The 23,826-nt window shown below is 43.4% G+C and overlaps 1 protein-coding gene and 1 long non-coding RNA gene across 48 annotated transcripts in view; one reads left to right on the plus strand and one right to left on the minus strand.

Moving 5' to 3' along the window:
• LOC142651326 (uncharacterized) overlaps positions 1–16,276 on the plus strand; it is a 59,512-nt gene extending 43,236 nt beyond the window's left edge. The window contains exon 5 of the long non-coding RNA XR_012847600.1: positions 16,059–16,276. This is a non-coding gene — a long non-coding RNA (uncharacterized LOC142651326). The remainder of the gene's footprint in view (positions 1–16,058) is intronic.
• RIMS2 (regulating synaptic membrane exocytosis 2) overlaps positions 1–23,826 on the minus strand; it is a 583,792-nt gene that overhangs the window by 357,041 nt on the left and 202,925 nt on the right. For 10 of the 47 annotated variants that reach the window (XM_075825881.1, XM_075825891.1, XM_075825876.1 and 7 more), the window contains exon 1: positions 22,559–23,116. The exons of the other annotated variants lie outside the window; for them this stretch is intronic. In XM_075825881.1, coding sequence (XP_075681996.1) covers positions 22,559–22,680 — 122 coding nt within the window. In that variant the 5' untranslated portion in view covers positions 22,681–23,116. Of the gene's footprint in view, positions 1–22,558; positions 23,117–23,826 lie in introns of those variants that run through there. 47 annotated transcript variants of the gene reach the window in all.

Raw genomic sequence — 23,826 nt, forward strand, 5'->3', positions numbered from 1 at the left:
CATATTGGTTGCCACCCATTAAAATATACAGTGCAGTGCCAGATCCCGGTGACACCGGAATATAAAGTATAGCAGCAGTCTCTAGTGACACAATGATATAGATTGTACATTCCCTATGCAGCTCCAATGCAGACCTATGTGTCTCTATGGTTACAGAACACAAACATAAACTCTGTGTAGTCAGATCCTACACTCATACCCCCTTCCATCTGTCTCTTACTTCTTGTAACATATAAAATACCTTAGTACCTATCCAACAAAGCACCTTAGTAAGAAGTAGGGGACTGATGGAAGGGAGCATGACTACAGTACCAAACTACACAGGATTTGTAGTCTGTTACCATAGTGACAGATGGGTCTGCATAGTAGCTGTAAACACAAAACACTGGGAGATTTTGAATCAAGACTTTAAAAAGTTGCTTCATTTTAAGATGCCCTAGTGAGAAGTTATAAAAATGCCTTAATACCAAGAGAGGTCTAACATTGAGAGCCAGCCCCTGTGGAACATATAGTATAGTTGTAGTCTTTGGTGACCCAGATAAATTAGCACACCATATACTGTAGTACAGGTCCAGCTCTGGCACCCAGCAGAATGTCCAGTGAGGTGCCAGATCCTGGTGACAGTGGTATACACAGTACAATGCCAGCCCTACTATAGACCCTTTCAGTGTGTACGCCGGGAGCTTAACCGTACACCACAGACATGATGTGAACAGGGCTCAACAAAGTGTAATACCAAGTCTAGTTGCGTTCTCTACTGACACAATATTATATGCAGGGCACAATCCTTGTGGTCCTCTGATTTAGAGCATCATCTACCCTCTGTATACCACCACTTTTTGGTTAGTATTGTTCTGTATAAAATTTACTGTATGGCACTTTAAGACTTCTGGAAACAAAGTCTTGGAAACAGGAGGAGATGCATCAATCCTAAACTTTGCACTCTTTTAAAATTGTATAAGCAGTGATCTGGAAGTGCTTCACACAGAATAATCCCGTAGAATGTATTATAATTGATTTGGAGATCAATAATTATTCAAATGCTTCACAAATGGCTTAAAAAGACTTAAGAAAAGTGGTGCTCAAGTAATCCCCTATGGTTTATATTACTAATTCTATAAGACCTCATCAATGGGAATTTAAAGAATAAGAGGATTACACTTTGGACACTGCCTTTGTGTGAGACCGGTCCCCCGATAATAAGCTAATCACAGAGTGTCCTACTGCTCGGATCCCCAATGATCATCTGTAATCCGTGGCAGTACTGGGCAGAAAGCATTAAATAATACTGGACGTGTCAGGTCATCCAGGGTGGGTGACACTCTTTGTGGTCACTCTTTACTCTAGCTAATAGATGATGTTCTAGAACCAGGGAGGCGCTTTACTACAGGGGTATTCCCTTATTTTATGGCAAGTCCACAGGATATGTCATAAGTGACTGATAGATGGGGGTCTGACCTATCAAGAGGTTCCATGACTCCTATTTGCCAATTCAAAGTGGCCGCACGCCTAGCTTTTGTCATCCAAGTCAATGGAGAGAAGGCCTCACGCATCTTCCCATTGAAGTCTATAGGAGTTACAAAAAGAGTCAAACACTGATTGCTCAGTTCTGTCCATAACTCCCATAAATGTCTACGGAGAGAAGTGCATGTTAGCGTGGCCGACTCTCCATCGAAGCCGATGCAGTCGGTGGCCACTTTGTCATGGCAAACACGAGTCTGTGGACGCTCGTTCTTTCAATAAGCGAGGATCCTAGAGGTGGGATCACCACCTATCTGACCTTTGGCAATAGATATGGAAAGATGGAAATACCCATTTAACTCAGAATTTACTAAAAGAGTGTTTGAAAAAGGGACAAACCAGGAGGACTCCTATATTATTGAAGATCTGCTCTTTAGGTTGACTGATAGAAGGACCTGCCTCTAGGCCTTCCATACACCCTAATAGGGCATATAGACAGGGGTCGTCTCCATCATGCTTATTGCTGCACCCACATTATGGTTGCATGAGATCTACCATGTCCTTGTAGTGTGTAAATGACTCAGGGTCTTGCCTTCGCTGAATGGTAGCGGGACCTTGTTTAGGGCCCTGACCTGTAACAATTTAGGTTCAATTAAAAGATGACTCTACCCACAAGTGCTAATTTCTACATGAACAATTTCCAAGGTTCTTTAAAGAGAATACATCAGGACAGAGCAACAGAAAAAATGGACCGCGTAATGTCCAATCAACTTCACCCAACAATATTTTTGTTTTTTGAAGAAAAGTATAACTTCTGTCACATAGGAAGTATCAAGTAAACTTCCAAGGATTTTACAACTTTTCAAGGCATGTGTATGCACTACCTTCATTGTCATGCAGTTATAGTCCAGGCTGCCAAGTCTATTGGTTTCTGTTTAAACCATGTAAGAGGAGAAGCTAGCTACTTCTACCCTCACTGATGTCACCTTTGAACTACCTTTTCCCAGCACTCCTTGTTTTCCAAATTGTTAACAAAAAAAAAAAGGCAACAACAAAACTTTTAGGGTATAACATGAAGGCTCTGGTCTACTGTTTCTGATGAACAAATAAAAAATGTCTTTGGGAGAGAGAAAGCAATGCCTGTGACTGCCAGGGAGACCTGTTAGAGAGAGAGTGGATCCTCTGGGTGACCAGGTGACAGGAAAATGAGCCCCATGGAATCTAATATGGCTGCCACTGGTGATTGTCAGACAGCTTTTTCCTGTCTCTTACATTGAATTCAGGAGAAAACATTGGCACAAATAGTTGAGCTTAGAACAAAAACACTACATACAGATTGATCTGTATACAAAGATCGACTTGTATTTTGATGTAAACCATTAGAAGCTATAAGAACCAATGCATAAAAAAACAAAAACAGTAATTCTACAAAACCAAAACAGCAAAGTAATGCTCACAGTGCACTGTATTTACCATGCTAGGTCAGCGACTAGGACTACGTTCATATATCACGGCATGCAGAGAACTACTTTAGCAGGATGTAAACCCAGCTCTGAAACAGGACAGTCTCCTCTACAGAAATGTAGTAGAACTGAGTTTATCATATGTAGCGCCGATGCGTTGCTCCTTCTCCGCACTCATGCGCTATGCTTAGAAATTTAGATTGCAAACCCAACTTTGCAATATCTGCAGAACCAATGGTAACGTCTCCGACGCAGTGTTATTACCCTGCCGGCACAATCTGCTCAACACTCAGACTGTAGCAATGATTGGCTCATGTATCTCAGAACTCTGAAGGAGTATAAATTAGATTTATTTATGCCTAAAAGCAGGGATTTTTCTCATACTGTACCAAACAATCCTACTCTGCATTTCAGACAGGAAAAAAAAAAAAAAGTTGAATTGTGGCCTCACAGTAGCTTCTGGCGCGGAGCATTATTGTAGTTACTGTAAGCCAGGCATTTCCAATGTCTGGAGCTTAATAAGATCTTATTATAAATTCTATACAGATTAAGCTGCCAGAACTGCAGGACCGTAATCACATCAGACAGGAAAGCATTCTCATTTTATGGAATATTATATCAACAATAATGCAACGTGATTAGTTGCAAATGCTTATGCAGCAGATACCGGAGAGGAGGTTGTATATTCTGCTGTCTGGTCGTCCTATACTACAGCTCTAGATGCAATGTTGCCCGCCGGATCTATATTATTAGGGCGCTTATACTATTGTGGTAGTCAGTTCATAATGAGTCGCTGTTAGACTTTTGTATTGTGCCACAGAATCGTTCTATTAGAGTAATATGACGGATGCCGGCATATTAGGTTCCGGTAGACCTTCTGTTTTTTTTGGGGATGTCTCATTGAGACGAATCGCTTTCTATTAAGGCGTATAAACGTCATAGGGGGAGGTCTGCCATATAATTTCCTCTGCAGGACACATGTATGGGTGGCTACAACTTCTTCTGGCTGGACCCCCAGCAATCAGCAGGCCGGCTTCCGACCTTAAAGGGGCTGTTATGATGAGACAACCCTTAATATGTTATCTATCTCACTATGTTACACCGTTATCCTCGTAATGAGGGAAGTAATCTGAAGCGTATATCCATAATATGATCCTTTACGCCTGCTTCACATGGCCATGTTTGGTACGTGAGAAGCGGACCATATGTTGGCCATATTTCCTGGGCAGAGCATAGTTCAGGGAGCCGGACTCCTAGCAGCATAGTTATATTTCATTACGGGACAGTAGTCCTGCGGGGAGGCAGTGACTCACAGGATCATGGATGACAATGATGCTAGGAGTCCGGCTCCTTGAACTGTGTTCGGTCTGGGAAATATGGCCGACACACGGTCAGTATATGACGGACCGAACATGGCCATGTGAAGCAGGCCTTAGGCCCCATGCACACGACCGTAATATCGCCGGTAATTACGGACCGTAATTAGGCCGGCTTCATTCGTATGTCTACGGGAGGGTGTCTGTGCCGTAGAAACCTGGCGAAAAAAATAGGACATGTCCTATTTTTTCATTTTACGGACCGTGCTCCTATACTTTATAATGGGAGCACAGCTCGTAAAAACGGCCGGCTGTCCGCGGCCAGCCGTGCCCATAATTACGGGTTGTAATTATGGGCACGGTCGTGTGCATGAAGCCACAGGGTATGTTCACACGGCTTATTTTCCTCCAAACATCTGCCCATTGATTACAATGGGAAAACGTCGTTCTGTTTCGACGGAGCGTTTTTCGCTGCATTTTTTACGCGTAAAAAAAACGGCCGCGACAAAGAAGTGCATGTCACTTCTTGGGACGTTTTTGGAGCCGTTTTTCATTGACTATCGAAAAAAGCTCCAAAAACGGCCGTAAAAAACGCAGCGAAAAACGCTGCGAAAATCGCGACTGGCTTAAAAGAAAACAGCTCCGTATTTTGAGACGTTTTTGAATTTGTGTGTGAACAAACCCTAAGAGAGTAATATAGGTCTGACTTCTGGGACCCCACCGAACTTGAGGATGAAATGGCCCCAGTGGATATTAATGGATTGCATCGCCTTCGATTTTCCCTGCACAGGGAATTACAGCTGACCCCATTCACTTAAATAAAGCTGTGCTGCAGCTCCCTGATCAGTGGGGGGGGGGGGGGGCGCCGCTCTGCAGGGAGAAACAGTAAAGGGCACGCAACGCTCAATCTATTTTTAAATTATTTTGCCCAAAAAAATTATTTTACACACCCGGGAAACTCTTTAACCAGCACGAAGGAAGAAGATCTAGGATAATGTGGTGCTTGCGTGAGCCCATTTGTTTTCAGCACCACAGAAAATCTAACACAAAAACAGCTAGGCCATTTTCCATAATCAATGAATTCCAATTATAATGTACTGCTCGGGCAGTGAGATAGATTACACACGTCGCCAGTGTCCGTCTTATCTTCTCAGCACAAGGGAAAAAAATCATTTCACGCAGATAATGGAGATTGTCCAACAAAGAGTTAAATGAGATTCTGCAGATCTGTGTGGGAATTAGGAAATTACAATAATCAAGGAAAAGCATTATTAGCACATAAACACTTTCTAATTTACTGCGTCCAGAAATGATGCGCTTTTCCATCTGTTTACGGATTTCTATCGTCAGTTACACGGAATGGTAATTAAGGATAATAGTCCAGACAACCAAGATATATTATTGAATACAGGGTCAGTACTATATGCGTTTATAGGAGCCCCTCTAATGGAAAGACATTACTAAAATTAACTGCTGTAGCACTACCTATAAAGTGTACCGTATAGTGGGCAGTCAGAATTTGTTTTTTTTCTATACAGACCTCCGAATCCTCTGCTTACCGTCGTGAAGTCAAATGATAAAATTCTGCCTGCTTATAGCCACCACTAGGGGGAGTTCAGTGCATAGAAAAGTATACAACTCACCCTGTGTACATTATATATAAATCCATATGCGGTAAGCTCCCCCTAGTGGCAGCTAAAGGCAGCAAGAATTGTATTATTTAACTTTATAGCTGCGTTGGGGGGACCAGAGAATTTGGAGCTCTGTATAATGAAAACAGATTTCAGACCCCCTATAAAGACATATGGTGCAGCTTTTGGAACCACAAAAAAACAAACTGCCAAACGGTCAAATTTTTTTTTTAAAAGTTTGCAATATACTGTATATCCGCCACAGCAATGTCTTGTCCATAGAGATGTAATGTCCCAAGGTATTTATTTGACTATGCAGATTTGTGATGTGACATTACTATGGAAGCACTGTAAGGGTCAGTTCTCATGTTGCGTAAATACTGAGGATTTTCCAAAAAAGGAATTAGTTGCGGAAAATACGCAGCATAAGGGCTTGTCCAAACGCTGCGGAATTGCCGCGTTTTTTCCGGCTGGAAAAAACAGCAGAATACAGGAGCAGCATAGAGAATGAGATTTAACATCATCCACACGCTGCGTAAAATTTCCGAGCCAAAATTGACCTGTGGTGCGTATTTTTCGGTCCGCAGCTTATTAATTCTTGCTACGGAAAGTGTTCGGAATTGCTGTGTTTTTCAGAGGAGATGTCCTCATCTCCTAACATTAGGAAAAACGCAGCAATTTATGCACCATTTTCTGCCGCAAAAAAACGCAGGAAAAGGTGCGTTTTTGCCGCAGCGGAAAGCCTTTGACTTTCAACGGAATTGCTGCAGAAATTTTCTGCAACAATTCCGTTGTGTATGGACAAATCCTAATACCGTAGCAGCAGAGTGGATGACAGAACAAATCTCATCCACACGCTGTATAAATACTGGGCGGAAAAAACGCTCGGAAATGTACATGCGGTGCAGAATTTTATTGTCAGTTGTATTTATGTAAACGCTGCTTATTTGTTGTGGGTTTTCCCCATTGATTTCAAAGGGAAGGAAAATTTGCAACAAATAGCAGACGTTGCATTTCTTTGCAGCGGAATCGCAGCGATTCCGCTGCAAGAAAATGCAACTAAGAAAAAAAAAATCTTATACTTACCCAGAAGTCTGTGTTTTATCCTCCAGGCCGGCCTCCTGGGAAGAAGCCAATTACAGGCTGCAGCGGTCTCCTGGGAAGAAGCCAATTACAGGCTGCAGCGGTCTCCTGGGAAGAAGCCAATTACAGGCTGCAGCGGTCTCCTGGGAAGAAGCCAATTACAGGCTGCAGCAGTCTCCTGGGAAGCCAATTACAGGCTGCAGCAGTCTCCTGGGAAGCCAATTACAGGCTGCAGCGGTCTCCTGGGAAGAAGCCAATTACAGGCTGCAGCAGTCTCCTGGGAAGCCAATTACAGGCTGCAGCGGTCTCCTGGGAAGCCAATTACAGGCTGCAGCGGTCTCCTGGGAAGCCAATTACAGGCTGCAGCGGTCTCCTGGGAAGAAGCCAATTACAGGCTGCAGTGGTCTCCTGGGAAGAAGCGCTATCCCAGGAGGCCGGCCTACTAGCAGACAGGCTAAATGCTGCAGTTTTCCAAAGCGGACATTCCGAGTCAAAAACTGCACCACAGTTTGTTGCGTTTTTTTGCCCGAAATTACTTGCGGAGTAACTTTACGCAGCCCCGTGTGAACTCAGCCTTACTGTGGCCTAGACATGGAACCAGAGTAAAATAAACAAGTCTATATCCTGCATGGTAAGGGGCCCATGTGCTTTAAACTTGTATTATGCTACAACAGATATTACAAAATGCTGCAGCAAATCCGACCTAGGGAATTCTGGCTGAAAGTCTGAACCAAATTGGGATGATTTGGTGTACACTTTCATCCGGATTTGCTGCTGCAGATTAGAGAATTAAAAGAAAGTCCATACTCCCCTCACTGTGGTCTCCCATAGCGTCCACCATGACGTTTCTCCCATGTTACTGTTGCAGCCTGTCCTTGGCTGTAGCAGTCACATGGGATGAAACGTCTTTCCAGAAGGTCGGGCAGCACTGAGACCAGATGGGTGAGGAGTGAGGCGCCGCTATGAGAACGCCAGGGGAGGCGAGTATGGAGGGTTAAAATTGAAAGTCTTGGGCTATGTTCACACGCTTTGCAAAATACATCTGAAAATATGGAGCTGTTTTCAAGGGAAAACAGCTCCTGATTTTCAGCCATTTTTTATTCAAACTCGCGTTTTTCGCTGTGTTATTTACAGACGTTTTTGGAGCTGTTTTTCTATAGAGTCAATGAAAAAGGCTCCAAAAACTGACTCAAGAAGTGACCTGCACTTCTTTTTCACGGCCGCGTAAAACTACGCCCCATCAGAACAGAACGCCGTTTTTCCCATTGAAATCATTGGGCAGATTTTTGGAGGCGTTCTGCTTCAGATTTTTCGGCCCGAAACACGGCCGAAAATAAGCCGTTTCAACATACCATTACCTGCGAATTCAGTTTTTCTGCAGCAAAGATTGCAACATTTTCTAGTTGTTTTGTTAATTTTACATTCCCCTGAAGCTCAATGGGGAAAGTCTGCAACAAATAATTAGGCCTAGTTCACACAGAGTATTTTGCAGGCAGAAAAAATCTGACTCAAATAATGCCTTCATTTTTGAGGCAGATTTTGACCTGCCTGCACTTTCTTGCCGTGGATTTCGCAGGCAAAAAACGCAGTAAAAGTGATATTTCTGCCTCCCATTAATTTGAATGGGAGGTCAGATGCAGAACTGCGGCAAGAAATAACATGCCGCTTTGTTTCCTGTCAGCGGCTCAAAGTCGCGGGGGAGTGGGAGGTTATTTTGGCTGTTTTTTGGCGCTGATTCCACCTCAAAATCAGCGACAAAAAACTCGGTGTGAACTAGGCCTTACGCAGTATAAATTGACATGTTACAGATTAAAAAATCTGCACTGGTCAAATTCTGCCCTGAAATTTTCTGCAGCGAGCGGATAAGTGTTTCAAAATCTCATCCACTTTGTTGCTATTAAAATACGCTGCAGATTTTTCGCTTCCGTATCTGGATGAAAAATCTGCAGAAATGATGCTATGTGTTACTGTAACCATTCTCAGAAACAATCACACGTATTAAAAACATACGTGATCTTGGGGACCACGACTATAGGATGACAATGATGATTCTTTAGAGAAAATCTTGTGTTTTTGTTCCAGCCTGCGAACTCCAATGATTTTTTGCAGACATTGTAGGGAATATCCAGGTACTGCCCTGCCGGGATCTTCCTCCTCAATGACATCGCTACTTTAGAACTACATTTGGACACATTGGTGTGGGGTGATCCCATTACTGCACAGAATTGGTCGTGCTCACCTCTCTCAGTGTGTTCTGCAGTGGGGGTATTACAGCGGGAAGGGGGCACTCATACTCAGGGCCGTCATTAGGGTTGTGCGACCTGTGCCATTGCACAGGGCGCATTACTCCAGCAGGTGGAAGGGGGCACTGCGCTGGCTCACTTCCCCTGCTTGTGTTTCAGTACCGCCTGGGCCCGTCGACGAAGCAGCTGCCTTTCCGTCCGGACGCTTCTTCTCTCAGTGGCGTCGCTACCGTTGTAGCAGACAGAGCGGCTGCTAGTGGCGACACGGGGCATTAGGGCGCCCGTGCTGCTGGCACTACCTACAAGGGGGCTGTATGGCACTACCTACAAGGGGGCTGTGTGGCACTACTTACAGGGGGATGTATGGCACTATCTACAAGGAGACGGTGTCGCACTATCTACAAGGGGGATGTGGCACTACCTACAAGGGGCTGCATGGCACTACCTACAAGGGAGCTGTGTGGCACTACGTACAAGGGAGCTGTGTGGCACTACCTACAAGGGGCCTGTGTGGCACTACCTACAAGGGGCTGTGTGTCACTACCTACATGGGGCTTGTGTGGCGCTACCTACAAGGGGGCTTTCCCGGCGGGCGGCACGGTCGCCCTCATGCCCGGTGTCGCCTCATGCCTGGTGTAGCACTACGTACAAGGGGCTGTGTGGCACTACCTACAAGGGGGCTGTGTGGCACTACCTACAGGGGGCTGTGTGGCACTACCTACAAGGGGCTGTGTGGCACTACCTACAAGGGGGCTGTGTGGCACTACCTACAGGGGGCTGTGTGGCACTACCTACAGGGGGCTGTGTGGCACTACCTACAGGGGGCTGTGTGGCACTACCTACAGGGGGCTGTGTGGCACTACCTACAAGGGGGCTGTGTGGCACTACCTACAAGGGGGCTGTGTGGCACTACCTACAAAAGGGCTGTGTGGCACTACCTACAAGAGGGCTGTGTGGCACTACCTACAAGTCGCTGTGTGGCACTGTCTACAAAGGGGAGGTGGGGGGGCTGTATGGCACGGTTTACAAGGAGGCCACTAAGCGGACATTATACTGTATAGGGACACTACAGGGGCAATATACTGTGTGTGGCACTTAGGGGGCATAATACTGTGTGGGCACAATTAGAGGAAAAAATACTGTGTCCTTGAAGGGGTTATAATATATTATTAAATATTATTATACTATTATACTGTATGGGGGGCACTAAAGGGGCATTATACTAAGTAGGGGCACTATATAGGGCATTATACTGTGGGGGGCATTATACTTTTTATGGGGTATTTTTTTATGATGGGGTGGGGCGTCGTAAGATAATTTTGCAAGAGGTGCCATCTATACTAAGGCCGGCACTGCTCACACTGACCGCCAGGGATACAAGGGGAGGAACGAGCGGAGTCCAGGAAACATACAGATCAAGGACCAGGCTGCGGCCCCATGAGAAATCCAGTTTGCCACACACATTTCCTGAATAAATAGTCATTAACAGGCCTGGACGATATAAAATCTGAACTTTGCGGTAAAAGACATGACTCACTTACTACACATGTGGACCCTGGAGCAGAGAAAATGTCATTTCTGTCTGGAAATATGTTATAACTTATCACTGCACACAGCCCAGATATAAGGATTATTAGGTTATATGTGACCAAAAAGGTGAAATATTAGGATGTCAGAGCCTGGGTCAATCGGACAATCCTTTAGTAGGCGAGTCTGACCCTTTTTTGGTGGCAGACATTTATTTTTTTGTTTCATAGTGCCACGCTTCTCCTGTAGTACTGCTAGAAGTGCGATACTGCGGGGCATTTATGTATCACCCCTGAGCTATTAGACTGTGACCACAAAGCATATACATCCTGACTCAGACGTAAGTACAATACTATGATATCTAATGCATGTTCTATAGATAGATAGATGATAGATAGATAGATAGATAGATAGATAGATAGATAGATAGATAGATAGATAGATAGATAGATAGATAGATAGATAGATAGATAGATAGATAGATAGATAGATAGATATGAGATAGATAGATAGATAGATAGATAGATAGATAGATAGATAGATAGATAGATAGATAGATAGATAGATAGATAGATAGATAGATAGATAGATAGATAGATAGATAGATAGATAGATAGATATGAGATAGTAGATAGATAGATAGATAGATAGATAGATAGATAGATAGATAGATAGATAGATAGATAGATAGATAGATAGATAGATAGATAGATAGATAGATGGTCACTCACGTTGTCCACAAACACACAATTTTAGCTCAATGCTTTAAGTCATTTACAACGTCACAAACAGCTAAAACAAAATCAATGTGCGTTATGGAAGAATATGAACAATAGTCATGTTTTCTGGTGATCACAGATAAATGGCTTCCCTCAGGACTTGCACAATTCTGCGCTCATCGTGTGAAAAACTGTGCCGTAAGATGGCAAAAGAGCAGTCTAGCATGCCGGATATAAACGACTTCCAATAGTAGCTGCAAGCCAAGCCATAAAAGCGGATTACTACAGCAAACTGTAGTTTTGGAAGTGTTAAATTAGTTTTCGCATCCACATCATAAAAAGTAACGCACTTATTCAGCACAAGTCACTGGGATTTTTAAAAACATCACAGTCATGTTCTGTAGTGGGGAATGTTATAGTAACTGAAGAAAGCTAAAACAATGTAAAAATAATGATTAACAAGATCAAGCCCATTTTAGGCCCTAATGACCAAGCTATTTTATTCGTTTTTCTATAGTCGCATTCAAAGAGCTATAACTTTTTTATTTTTTCGTCTACATAGCTGTATGAGGACTTGTTTTTTGCGGGATTAGTTGTACTTTTTAATAGCACCATTTTTGGGTACATATAATTTTTTTATTAACTTTTATTAACTTTTTTGGGGGGGGATTATAAAAAAAAACTGAAATTCCGCCATTGTTCTATGCGTTTTTAAATTGACGCCGTTCACTGTGCGGAGTAAATAACATGTTACCTTTATTCTATGGGTCGGTACGATTACGGCGATACCACATATGTAGAGGTTTTTTATGTTTTACGACTTTTGCACAATAAAAACACTTTTGAACTAAAATGGTTTGTTTTTGCATCGTCGCTTTCCAAGAGCCGTAATTTTTTTATTTTTCCATCAATGTAGTGATTTTTTCGACTTGTTTTTTGCGGGACGAGACGTAGTTTTGATTGGTACTGTTTTGGGGTGCATGGGACTTATTGATTCATTTTTATTATGACTTTTTTGAGGGGCAATGGAAAAAAATTGCAATTTCGCCATTGTTTTTTGTGTTTTTTTTTTACGGTGTTCACCTTACGGTTTAAATTACATATTAACTTTATTAATGGAGTCATTACGGTCGTGATATGTGTACTTTTATTTATTTTTTACACTTTTACTAAATAAAACCACTTTTTATGGAAAGAAATGGTTTTATTTATTTTTTTACTGTACTTTTTATTAATAATATTTATTTCACATTTATTATTTATTTCATTAGTCCCACTAGGGGACTTTACTGTGCGATCTTCAGATCGCTGATATAGTGCTTTGGTATACTTCGTATACCAGAGCATTATTGCCTGTCAGTGTAAATCTGACAGGCAATCTGTTAGGACGTGCCGCCGGCGCGTCCTAACAGGAATATGTCCAGGGCAGACCTGGGGGCTTTTATCAAGTCCCCGGCTGCCATGACACCCCATCGGAGACCCGCGATTGCATTCGCGGGCCGCCGATGGGTGACAGAGGGAGCTCACTCCCTCTGTAAACAAAGTTAAATGCCGCGGTCGCTATTGATGGCGGCATTTAACGGGTTAAACGGCCGCGATCAAAGTAAACTTCGATCGCGGGCGTTGGAGCAGGAGCTCAGCTGTCATCAGACAGCAGAGCCCCGGCTCCAGCCTGCACGGGAGACCCGTGCAGGACTTAGGCTAGGCGAACGTGAAAAGGCGTCAGCCTAGCCTAAGGCCCCTTAGTGACCGACGTGAAAAGGCGTATTGGTGGTCACTAAGGGGTTAATGTAAATGCTATGTTTACCTTCTTAACCATTGTGTGTCTCCATGGTAACAGACTACAAACAAACCTTGTGTAGTCTTATCCTGTAGTCATACTCCCATCTGCCCCCTACTTTTTGTAACCTATCTAATGTATATCAACTAGAAATAACGGACATAAAGGTGTAGAAAAAGTAGGGGTTCACGAATTTGCAGCCCTAGCAATGCGATCATTGGATGACATGGGGTTGCTAGGGCAGCGCCACACAAAGGCCCCCCAGGGCTACTATCACTAAGACCCTGGTAGTCCCTAGAAGCTTGCAGGGTCTTGAGCTGCAATACCAGACGTAGCCCATTGAAAAGAGTGGCGCTGTTTCGAATCCTGGACAATTTCTTACATTTTTTTTGAAGGCACAAAAGAAGATATATTAAATGATAGTAGATGATCCCTAAATCTAGGAGAACAATGTAACGGGTGATCTAAGTGATCCCTACTTATGTATGACTTTCTGTTATTATATAATTCAGCCCCTTTTTTTGGAAAGGCAGCAGATTTTTAATTAGGACAGACATTCCATAAGAACAAGATGTTCATTTGTTTATATTTTCTTTTATATCGAATGATTCCTGCTCCGTAATGTGGATTTCCATATGAATTATGTGAGAATTATGGCCAGCAGGGGTAATTAGTGGTAAGAACATGTGAATATGAAGCAATTAGCACAATTATATCCACAGGAAGCAGCACATTCAGTACTATGAGTTTCCTTCCTCATCCTCCTCGGCGTATGGTTACCTTCTGATTGCTATGGGTTTGCAAGGAAGCTTAATTGGGGGATGAGAAGAGTGGGAATTCTTCTCCCAGATGTACATTTTTACTTTTATCTCTGAAGAATGTTGTTGGCTGAGGGTATGTTCACATGGCCTATTATCGGCCGTTTTTCGGGCCGTAAACGCCCGAAAAACGGCCGAAAAATCGGGAGCAGAACGCCTCCAAACATCTGCCCATTGATTTCAATGGGAAAAAACGGCGTTCTGTTCCGACGGGCTGTTTTGAAAAAAGGCCGCGTGACTCTATTGAAAACAGCTCCAAAAACGGCCGTAAAAAACGCTGCGAGAATCTCGAGTGGCTTAAAGAGGCTCTGTCACCAGATTTTGCAGCCCCTATCTGCTATTGCAGCAGATCGGCGCTGCAATGTAGATTACAGTAACGTTTTTATTTTTAAAAAAACGAGCATTTTTGGCCAAGTTATGACCATTTTCGTATTTATGCAAATGAGGCTTGCAAAAGTCCAACTGGGCGTGTTGAAAAGTAAAAGTACAACTGGGCGTGTATTATGTGCGTACATCGGGGCGTGTTTACTTCTTTTACTAGCTGGGCGTTGTGTATAGAAGTATCATCCACTTCTCTTCACAACGCCCAGCTTCTGGCAGTGCAGACACAGCCGTGTTCTCGAGAGATCACGCTGTGACGTCACTTCCCCAGGTCCTGCATCGTGTCAGACGAGCGAGGACACATCGGCACCAGAGGCTACAGTTGATTCTGCAGCAGCATCAGCATTTGTAGGTAAGTAGCTACATCGACTTACCTGCAAACGCCGATGCTGCTGCAGAATCATCTGTAGCCTCTGGTGCAGATGTGTCCTCGCTCGTCTGACACGATGCAGGACCTGGGGCAGGAAGTGAGTGACGTCACAGCGTGATCTGCCAGAAGCTTGGCGTTCTGAAGAGAAGTGGATGATACTTCTCGTCAGAACGCCCAGCTAGTAAAAGTAGTAAACACGCCCCGATGTACACACATAATACACGCCCAGTTGAACTTTTACTTTTCAACACGCCCAGTTGGACTTTTGCAAGCCTCATTTGCATAAATACAAAAATGGTCATAACTTGGCCAAAAATGCTCGTTTTTTAAAAAGAAAAATGTTACTGTAATCTACATTGCAGCGCCGATCTGCTGCAATAGCAGATAGGGGTTGCAAAATCTGGTGACAGAGCCTCTTTAAAAAACGTCTGAAAATCAGGAGCTGTTTTCCTTTGAAAACAGCTCCGTATTTTCAGACGTTTTTGACCCAGGGTGTGAACATACCCTCAGGCTAATCCTTGGTAATCAATACCAAAATCGTCAATACCGGGGAAGATACAGACAGCAGGGGCCCCTGTGAAAAAACAGGATATGGGCCCCTTTCTCTCCAAAAGCCCCGCCCCTCCAAGGCTGGACATACAAATTAGATAGCTGTCGGCCTAAATGCTTATTGGGCTGACAGCTATTCCTCCCGATCACCCCATACGCATGCTCGCTTGGCTCAGTTGAGCGCGCATGTATTCTGAATGGGGAGAGGGCAGTAAGCCGCCGTCAGACACCTCAGGCAGCAGCTTATCTCCCCTGAGAACAAAAGGATCCGGCATGTTGAAGTCCAACTGCCCGATACTTCTCTACTTCAACATCTGTCATCAGGATGCCACCATACACATTAGATGGTCGGACAATCCTGACGAAATCTGTAGGTTCTAATCTGTATGGCCACCTAACAATCGACCAATAATTGTGAGCCATAATATTCATTAGCTCAGTCTCTTACATGCAATATAATATACAGGCGGCTGCTTTTAAGGTAGTAGTGTGCCCTCTTATCTACTGGGCCCCTGTGCAGCACAGGATACACATATGGTATGTCATATACAATGTAATAAAATAAAATATAAATTTTTTCTGGCCTGTACTAAGTTCCACATTGTCAATGTGTGATTGAGAGCAATTTAATTGATCGTAGATTAACTCCCTTGGGATATAAATCCCTCCGTTTTTATTTTGTATCACGTTTCTTTAAATATAACTTACATCTTATAGATCTGGAACCCAATACCAGGGTTGAACTGGCCCACCAGAGTACCAGAGGATTTTTCAGGCCCAGGTTCTGACACATTAATGGGACCCGGAGGTCCAGCAGAAGACAACCCCATTTGGAGGTGACTTTGGATTTAATCACTTTCATCCCGTGTGTGCAATGAAAGCAACACAATGCAATTAAGAATGGATGTGCACATATTCTATATAGACGTAAGGATGAAACTCAGAACCATCTTCTCTGGTGGGCCCAAGGAAGCCCAGTCCGACGCTGCCTGTTACTATTCAAAAATTCTGCAAATCATACTGTCCTATCGGTGCTCATTCTTATGTAAAACTAGAATTGACCCCCAAAAAATATTGATTTTGCAGAGATGATATCCTACTCACCACATTATTTCATGTGAAGATCTTAGGGCTTTCCCCTACCTGCCTGACACCATCAGCTCCTGCACAGGGCGATGTCATAAGTCATCACTGTACAAAAATACTTCTTCTGTAGATGTTATATCAAGGGTATATTTACACTACATATGTAGTGTACCTCGAAGTTATATGTCGAAAGTATTTCCAGACGTATACCACCGACGAATAACACTGTATGTGCATACAGTGGCCTCCGTCAGCCCTCTGGGCTCCCATGTTAAAAATAAACAGCGTGGTGTAGGTTTTTTTGAGGGATGTCTCAGTATAGAATAGTACAGCAGACTGTGAGAAAAAAGGTATACAAGTTGAATAAAAAAAGGTTTACCGTCGTATACCAACCCAACGGAGGCCCAAAGGACACTCTTATGGCATCCATTGGGTTATTGGGGGCCTATGTACGTGCCAGGAGCTTTCCTGGTGCCGATGCCAAGATAAAACTGCAGACACAGAGAGAGTATTTATTTAAAATCTAATATATATTTTGGAAAGTTTGTTTGTAGCCCGATTTTTCACTGGTTTAAAAGCAGTCCATGTGACCACTGCAGCCTGTGATTGGCTGCAGCGGTCACATGGCATGCAACGTCAGTTCTGGGTAAGTTAACTTTTAATACTTTTAACTCCAGCGGTAGTCACTGTCCCGGGTGCTGAAAGAGTTACTGCCGATCAGTTAACTCTTTCAGCACCCTGGACAGTGACTATCCCCTGATGTTGCCTAGCAATGCTCCCGTAATTATGGGTGTACACACGGAGCCCCATGGACTTTAGGCCTCATGCAAAATTCCATCACCGTTTTCAAGGCCGTTTTCAGTACGGGACAATTGTCCTGCAGCGAGGCAGGGACTCCTAGCATCGTACATAAGTATGATGCTAGGAGCCCGGCTCCCTGCACTGTGTTCGGTCCGGTACTTGCGGCCGAATTACGTCCGTCAATTACGGACGTAATTAGTGTGTGTGCACATACCCTTACCCAGAACTCCCTGCTTCTTCCTCAAGTCCGGACTCCTGAGATGACGTTTCAGACCAGGTGACCGCTGCAGCCAATCACAGGCTGCAGCGGTCAAATGGACTGCCGCGTCATCCAGGGAGATCGGACTGGATGTCAGAGGAGGGACGCATCACCAAGACAACGGCTGGGGTACGTATGAACTTATTTTTCTTAATATCGCGGAGTTCCAGCACTGATCAGCAGCCTCTTCTCTCTATCAGTGCTGACAGAGAGAAGGGGCTGCCGATTAGTGCAGTGCAGTATCAGTCTCTATGTGTACCTCTGCCCGGCCGTCCGTTGCTAGGCGACGGCTCCGTCACATACGGACGGCACACGGATGCCTTCCGTGTGCCTTCAGTTTTTTTTGACGGCCCCATTGACTTGCATGGGCCTCACGGTCACGAAATCTCGGACCAAAGTAGGACATGCTCTACTTTTGTCGGAACGGAGCAACGGGACCGTCAAAAAAAATTGACGTGTGCATGGCCCAAATGAAATGAATGGGTCAGAGTGCTAGCCGTCTGAAAAACGGCTGGCACCCTGAAGAAAAAAACGGAAGTAGGCATGAAGACTTATATTGGCCTGCCCGTGCCGTAATTACGGCCTGAAATAGGACATGTTCTATATTTTTCAACGGCCCGGGCACCTTCCCATAAGCAAACGGGAAGGTACCAGTGGCCAATAGAAGTCTATGGGCCCGTAATTACGGGCCATAATTGCGGCCCGTGATTACAGGCATTTTTACGTTTGTGTGCATGAGGCCTAAATCTGTAATGAATATATTGCTTCATTTAATTTATTTTATGCTTCCAATAACATTATTTACACTCTCTAGCATATTGAGAGGTAGCAATTCAATTCATACTGAGAAGTATTTAAATAGTGAGCTTTTACTCTATCCATACCGTAAGTCCAACCTCCCGAGCAGCGCCGGGTATAAAAGCTAGTCATTTATATGTCATGCAGGCGCTGGAGAAATGAACCACCTAAAACTAGCAAGGAAATGCCCAATATTTCCAGATCACATCATTTTCAAGTGACATACAGCATACTATATGGCCAAAATCAACGCCCTTCACCCATCATTGCGTTCGCCACTGTGGGGTGGTCGCTTGGGGACTGCAAACTTGCAAGAGTCACTAGACCAGGCAAATCCTGGGTGCGGCAGCAGCCGCTTTTCATTTTTAAATAGAACCAGCTGACTAGCTATTTCCATCCTTTCCCATAGACTTTGAATAGAGCAAAAAAAAAAAAAAAGAACACGCATTTGAACAAATGAAGCCAAACATTTACTTTACACGAGAAAAGAACAAATAGATGCCTGTTACTGCCTATATGTGTTCTTTACATGGTTAATCAAACAATCACTTTTTTATATGTCATTGTCCTCCGTCCCCCTACAACATACACAAAGTAAAATGAAAAAGAGAACAATTCTGCCGCTGGAGGAGAGATCGACTTCTTTCATCTGCTAGATTACCCATGAACTACTGACACTAACAGAATAAGGGCACATATGTTCTGAGGAAATGCAAAAGATGTCCCTCACCGATCGGACATGTATCACCTATCCTGTGGATAGGTGATAATGATTATGGAAAAACCCCTTTAATACAGGGGTGAAGCTGAAGGGGATGCTAGTGGTGCATGGGTGTTAGGTGCCAGGGAAGGTGGCACCTACAAGCCACTCTGCCTTGGCCAGGGTGTTAAATACACGTGTAGGACACTAAACTGAATTTTTGCCCTGGGAGAAGGAAATGTCCCTAGTGCCTTAATTTAGATCTGGATCCCGGTTTGTGCTACGTGTTACTCTACATATTATAGGATATCCATTTCGATGCTATAATCCCCTTGGGGAACAGGCACTTTAAGAAAAAACTATTCCCAATCAAGGGTGTGTAAGAATACAAAGAGCATCTAAGAAGAAGAAACCTACTAGTACTAGAGCTGAAGAAACCTACTAGTACTAGAGCTGAAGAAACCTACTAGTACTAGAGCTGAAGAAACCTACTAGTACTAGAGCTGAAGAAACCTACTAGTACTAGAGCTGAAGAAACCTACTAGTACTAGAGCTGAAGAAACCTACTAGTACTAGAGCTGAAGAAACCTACTAGTACTAGAGCTGAAGAAACCTACTAGTACTAGAGCTGAAGAAACCTACTAGTACTAGAGCTGAAGAAACCTACTAGTACTACAGCTGAAGAAACCTACTAGTACTAGAGCTGAAGAAACCTACTAGTACTAGAGCTGAAGAAACCTACTAGTACTAGAGCTGAAGAAACCTACTAGTACTAGAGCTGAAGAAACCTACTAGTACTACAGCTGAAGAAACCTACTAGTACTACAGCTGAAGAAACCTACTAGTACTACAGCTGAAGAAACCTACTAGTACTACAGCTAAAGAAACCTACTAGTACTACAGCTGAAGAAACCTACTAGTACTACAGCTAAAGAAACCTACTAGTACTACAGCTGAGGAAACCTACTAGTACTAGAGCTGAAGAAACCTACTAGTACTAGAGTTGAAGAAATATACTAGTACTAGAGCTGAAGAAACCTACTAGTACTAGAGCTGAAGAAACCTACTAGTACTAGAGCTGAAGAACCCTACTATTACTAGAGCTGAAGAAACCTACTAGTACTAGAGCTGAAGAACCCTACTATTACTAGAGCTGAAGAAACCTACTAGTACTACAGCTGAAGAAACCTACTAGTACTACAGCTAAAGAAACCTACTAGTACTAGAGCTGAAGAAACCTACTAGTACTAGAGCTGAAGAAACCTACTAGTACTAGAGCTGAAGAAACCTACTAGTACTAGAGCTGAAGAAACCTACGAGTACTAGAGCTGAAGAAACCTACTAGTACTAGAGCTGAAGAACCCGACTATTACTAGAGCTGAAGAAACCTACTAGTACTACAGCTGAAGAAACCTACTAGTACTAGAGCTGAAGAAACCTACTAGTACTAGAGCTGAAGAAACCTACTAGTACTAGAGCTGAAGAAATATATGGCTTTATTGTAAGCATTGCTCCTGTACATCCCCTACAATAGGCAGTAGAATAATAGGGCAGATCCATGTGTATGTACCGCACTCCCAGAAGAAGCAGACAGGTAATAAAGCATGTATTACTCTGAAGCGTGGGCGTAGAGGTAACCTTCACCATTACATGCCATCTCTGTAGACCTGCTACCTGCTTTACACCATCATTCCTCAATTTGTCATATTTAGTCCATTCTCCACTTAGATCCGAATATTCACATCAAACTCAAACATAGCGAACACCAAAGATACAAAACAAACTAAAAATAAATAGGCAAAAATAGGTCAAATATAGACGAAGAGCAAAAGTCGGGCTCCAGATCCGTTCTGTTCGAAATGTTGAAGCTGTGTTTAAGATGGTGGCGCTTGAGATGGTAAAGGGGTAGGGGAAGGCCCTGTTCACACAGGTTTTCTCACCTGCCTGCGTTTTTTTGCCACAGTTTTCGACATTGATGCTAATGCCAGGACCGCTGGCAAAAAACGCAGCCAAAAACGCTCAGAAACCAGCGCTGCTGATTTTTTCTGGCAAGAAAGGACATGCCGTTTTTTTGTTTCCTGCCCGCGGCTAAAAGTCGTCCAGAAAAAAACCCGCCTCTGCCTCCCATTGAAAATCAATAGGGGGCGATTTTGGCAGTTTTTTGGCGCTGATTCCGACATGGTTTCTGCGTCAAAATCAGCGCCAAAAATGTTTGGGTACAAATATTGATCAGAAACGTATAGTTTAAGGTGGTGGCAAATTGGCAATCGCCGTCTCCTAGCCCCCCCAAGGATGAAGGACTCCAACGAGCAATATGAATTTACCATTCCCTTTCCTAGACCACCAGGGAATATAAAATTGACCCCTTCATTGCCTTAGACTTTCACTACCATAGTCCAGATATTGTAATTATGAGAAGGACGGACGAAAAATTGCAAGGGGGTCTACTATGCCGGTTAATGATAAGATCAACTTATGATTGTCTCTTTATATATATTATGACTATGTCCATATATCCGTATACTCACACACCTACACATACAATATATGCATTTATTCTACTGCAGGTAAAGGACACATATATTTTGCTGAGTATACATCTTTTTGTATGGGGAATTGAATGAAAGCAAATTGCTTCCTTAGGTCTGGAGAAACCCTACATATGACCACATCCTCCATAGGGTATTATAAGCGGAGGAGAATATTGCTGCGTCTTGCACATAGCAGGAGCTGTCCAGCGCACAAGCGGCAGCAACTGCAAGTAAATCCCTGACTGCTGCTCATTAATGGGGGTTGTTTAGGGGGAGAGAGGACGGTCTTCAGTACCGATCATCAATCACTCCCGCACAGTAAAAGTATATCCTGTGAATACACCGTTATCGAATGCACCAAATCTCCTCCATTCAATAAATCAGGCAGGTCAATAGCCACGTCCCTCTGTGTTTATTCTTTTCTCGCCCCTTACTCTAATATAAGGCGAGCGATTTGCCTACAGATGCAGCAGAGCCGAGTTTGTCATTTGGCACCACTTACGCCGTAATGATATGCAATCTGTGGTTTTACATAGGACTGCAGGTAAACCTACTGCATGATCTGAACTCAGGAGGCAGAAACCACATTGCCGGTTCAAGGAGTTCAATGACAAACTCAGCTCTGCTACATCTCCTGTGCATCCATGCGTTTTAGAACAATTCACATCATACCTTTGCATTGAGTGTATGTTCTGCCTGTGTTTATAGAAATTTCCTCCTACGCTCCAGATACATACTGAAATATTTTAAATGGTATTCCTATAAAAGTCGCTGGAAATGGGTCCCGAGAAAAACTTGCGGGCCCTAATGGGCAGTTTGGATTACCGTCTGTGGAATATGTTTCCAATATATATATATAAAATGTAAATGATCCATACATAGCAAGGGTAATGATCAGAATAGCAGAGCCTGAGAAGTAGCATGAGCAGAATAGCAGAGCCGGAGAAGTAGCATGATCAGAATAGCAGAGCCGGAGAAGTAGCATGCCAATGCCATAGCCTTCATGCAGCAGACACCAAAATCGTCAATTATTTTCACATACCTGGAGTTGTTCAAGGTCTGGCCAAATAGATCATTCTGTAAAATGTTGGGCGGTGTGGGTAAAGCTTCGTGGAAATGAGAGAGGACGGTGTTGCAAAACTGGCGTAACGTATCAAATTGCATTGTCTTCTATATGTTCGTCGGCTGTCTATAAAGTCGCTGCGATTACAGATGACACCAGACGCGGACATGCCAGTCAAGTCCCGTAGGCTTCCTGGACTCGATGGAAACTGTGCCTGACTGAGCCGAGGCGGACGAGTAATCGTACAGTCATTATTCTCCGCAAGCAGCGCTGTAGGAGATATAGCAGCCGTGCGGCGGTCTCCTGACTGAAGGAGCACGGACTGGAGGCAGCGCAGAGCTGGACGGGCTTCCCCAGCACAAGTGTGAAGCTGAACGCCGATGCTTCGCTCTCCTCATACTCCTCTAAGCCTATTACAGACACGCAGAGGAGAGCGGCAGAGGAGAGCGGCTGTCGTCAGGAATGTCAGCACATCTGGCAGCCAGTAATGAAATCTCACAAGTAATGAAAAATCAAAAAATGAGGACGAGGCATCCTCGTACAGTTACTACTGTCTGTGAGAGGGAGGAAGACGAGGAATCCTTCACCACCTCCCATCCACATGACTGCAGCCAATAGCACGCGGGACTCATCCCAGAGAGACGGGGCTTCCATCAAGGAGGTGCCGAGGGGTTACCTGCCTCAGGACTACACTGACTGCGCATAGAAATCCATGAACATGTCTGTCTGTCTATCTATCTATCTATCTATCTATCTATCTATCTATCTATCTATCTATCTATCTAATATCTATCTATCTAATATCTATCTATCTAATATCTATCTATCTAATATCTATCTATCTAATATCTATCTATCTATCTATCTATCTATCTATCTATCTATCTATCTATCTATCTATCTATCTATCTATCTATCTCATATCTATCTATCTCATATCTATCTATCTATCTATCTATCTATCTATCTATCTATCTATCTATCTATCTATCTAATATCTATCTATCTAATATCTATCTATCTAATATCTATCTATCTAATATCTATCTATCTAATATCTATCTATCTATCTATCTATCTATCTATCTATCTATCTATCTATCTATCTATCTATCTCATATCTATCTATCTATCTATCTATCTATCTATCTATCTATCTATCTATCTATCTATCTATCTATCTATCTATCTATCTATCTCATATCTATCTATCATCTATCTATCATCTATCTATCATCTATCTATCA

This window comes from Rhinoderma darwinii, chromosome 5 (assembly GCF_050947455.1).
Source record: "Rhinoderma darwinii isolate aRhiDar2 chromosome 5, aRhiDar2.hap1, whole genome shotgun sequence".
NCBI lineage: Eukaryota > Metazoa > Chordata > Amphibia > Anura > Rhinodermatidae > Rhinoderma > Rhinoderma darwinii.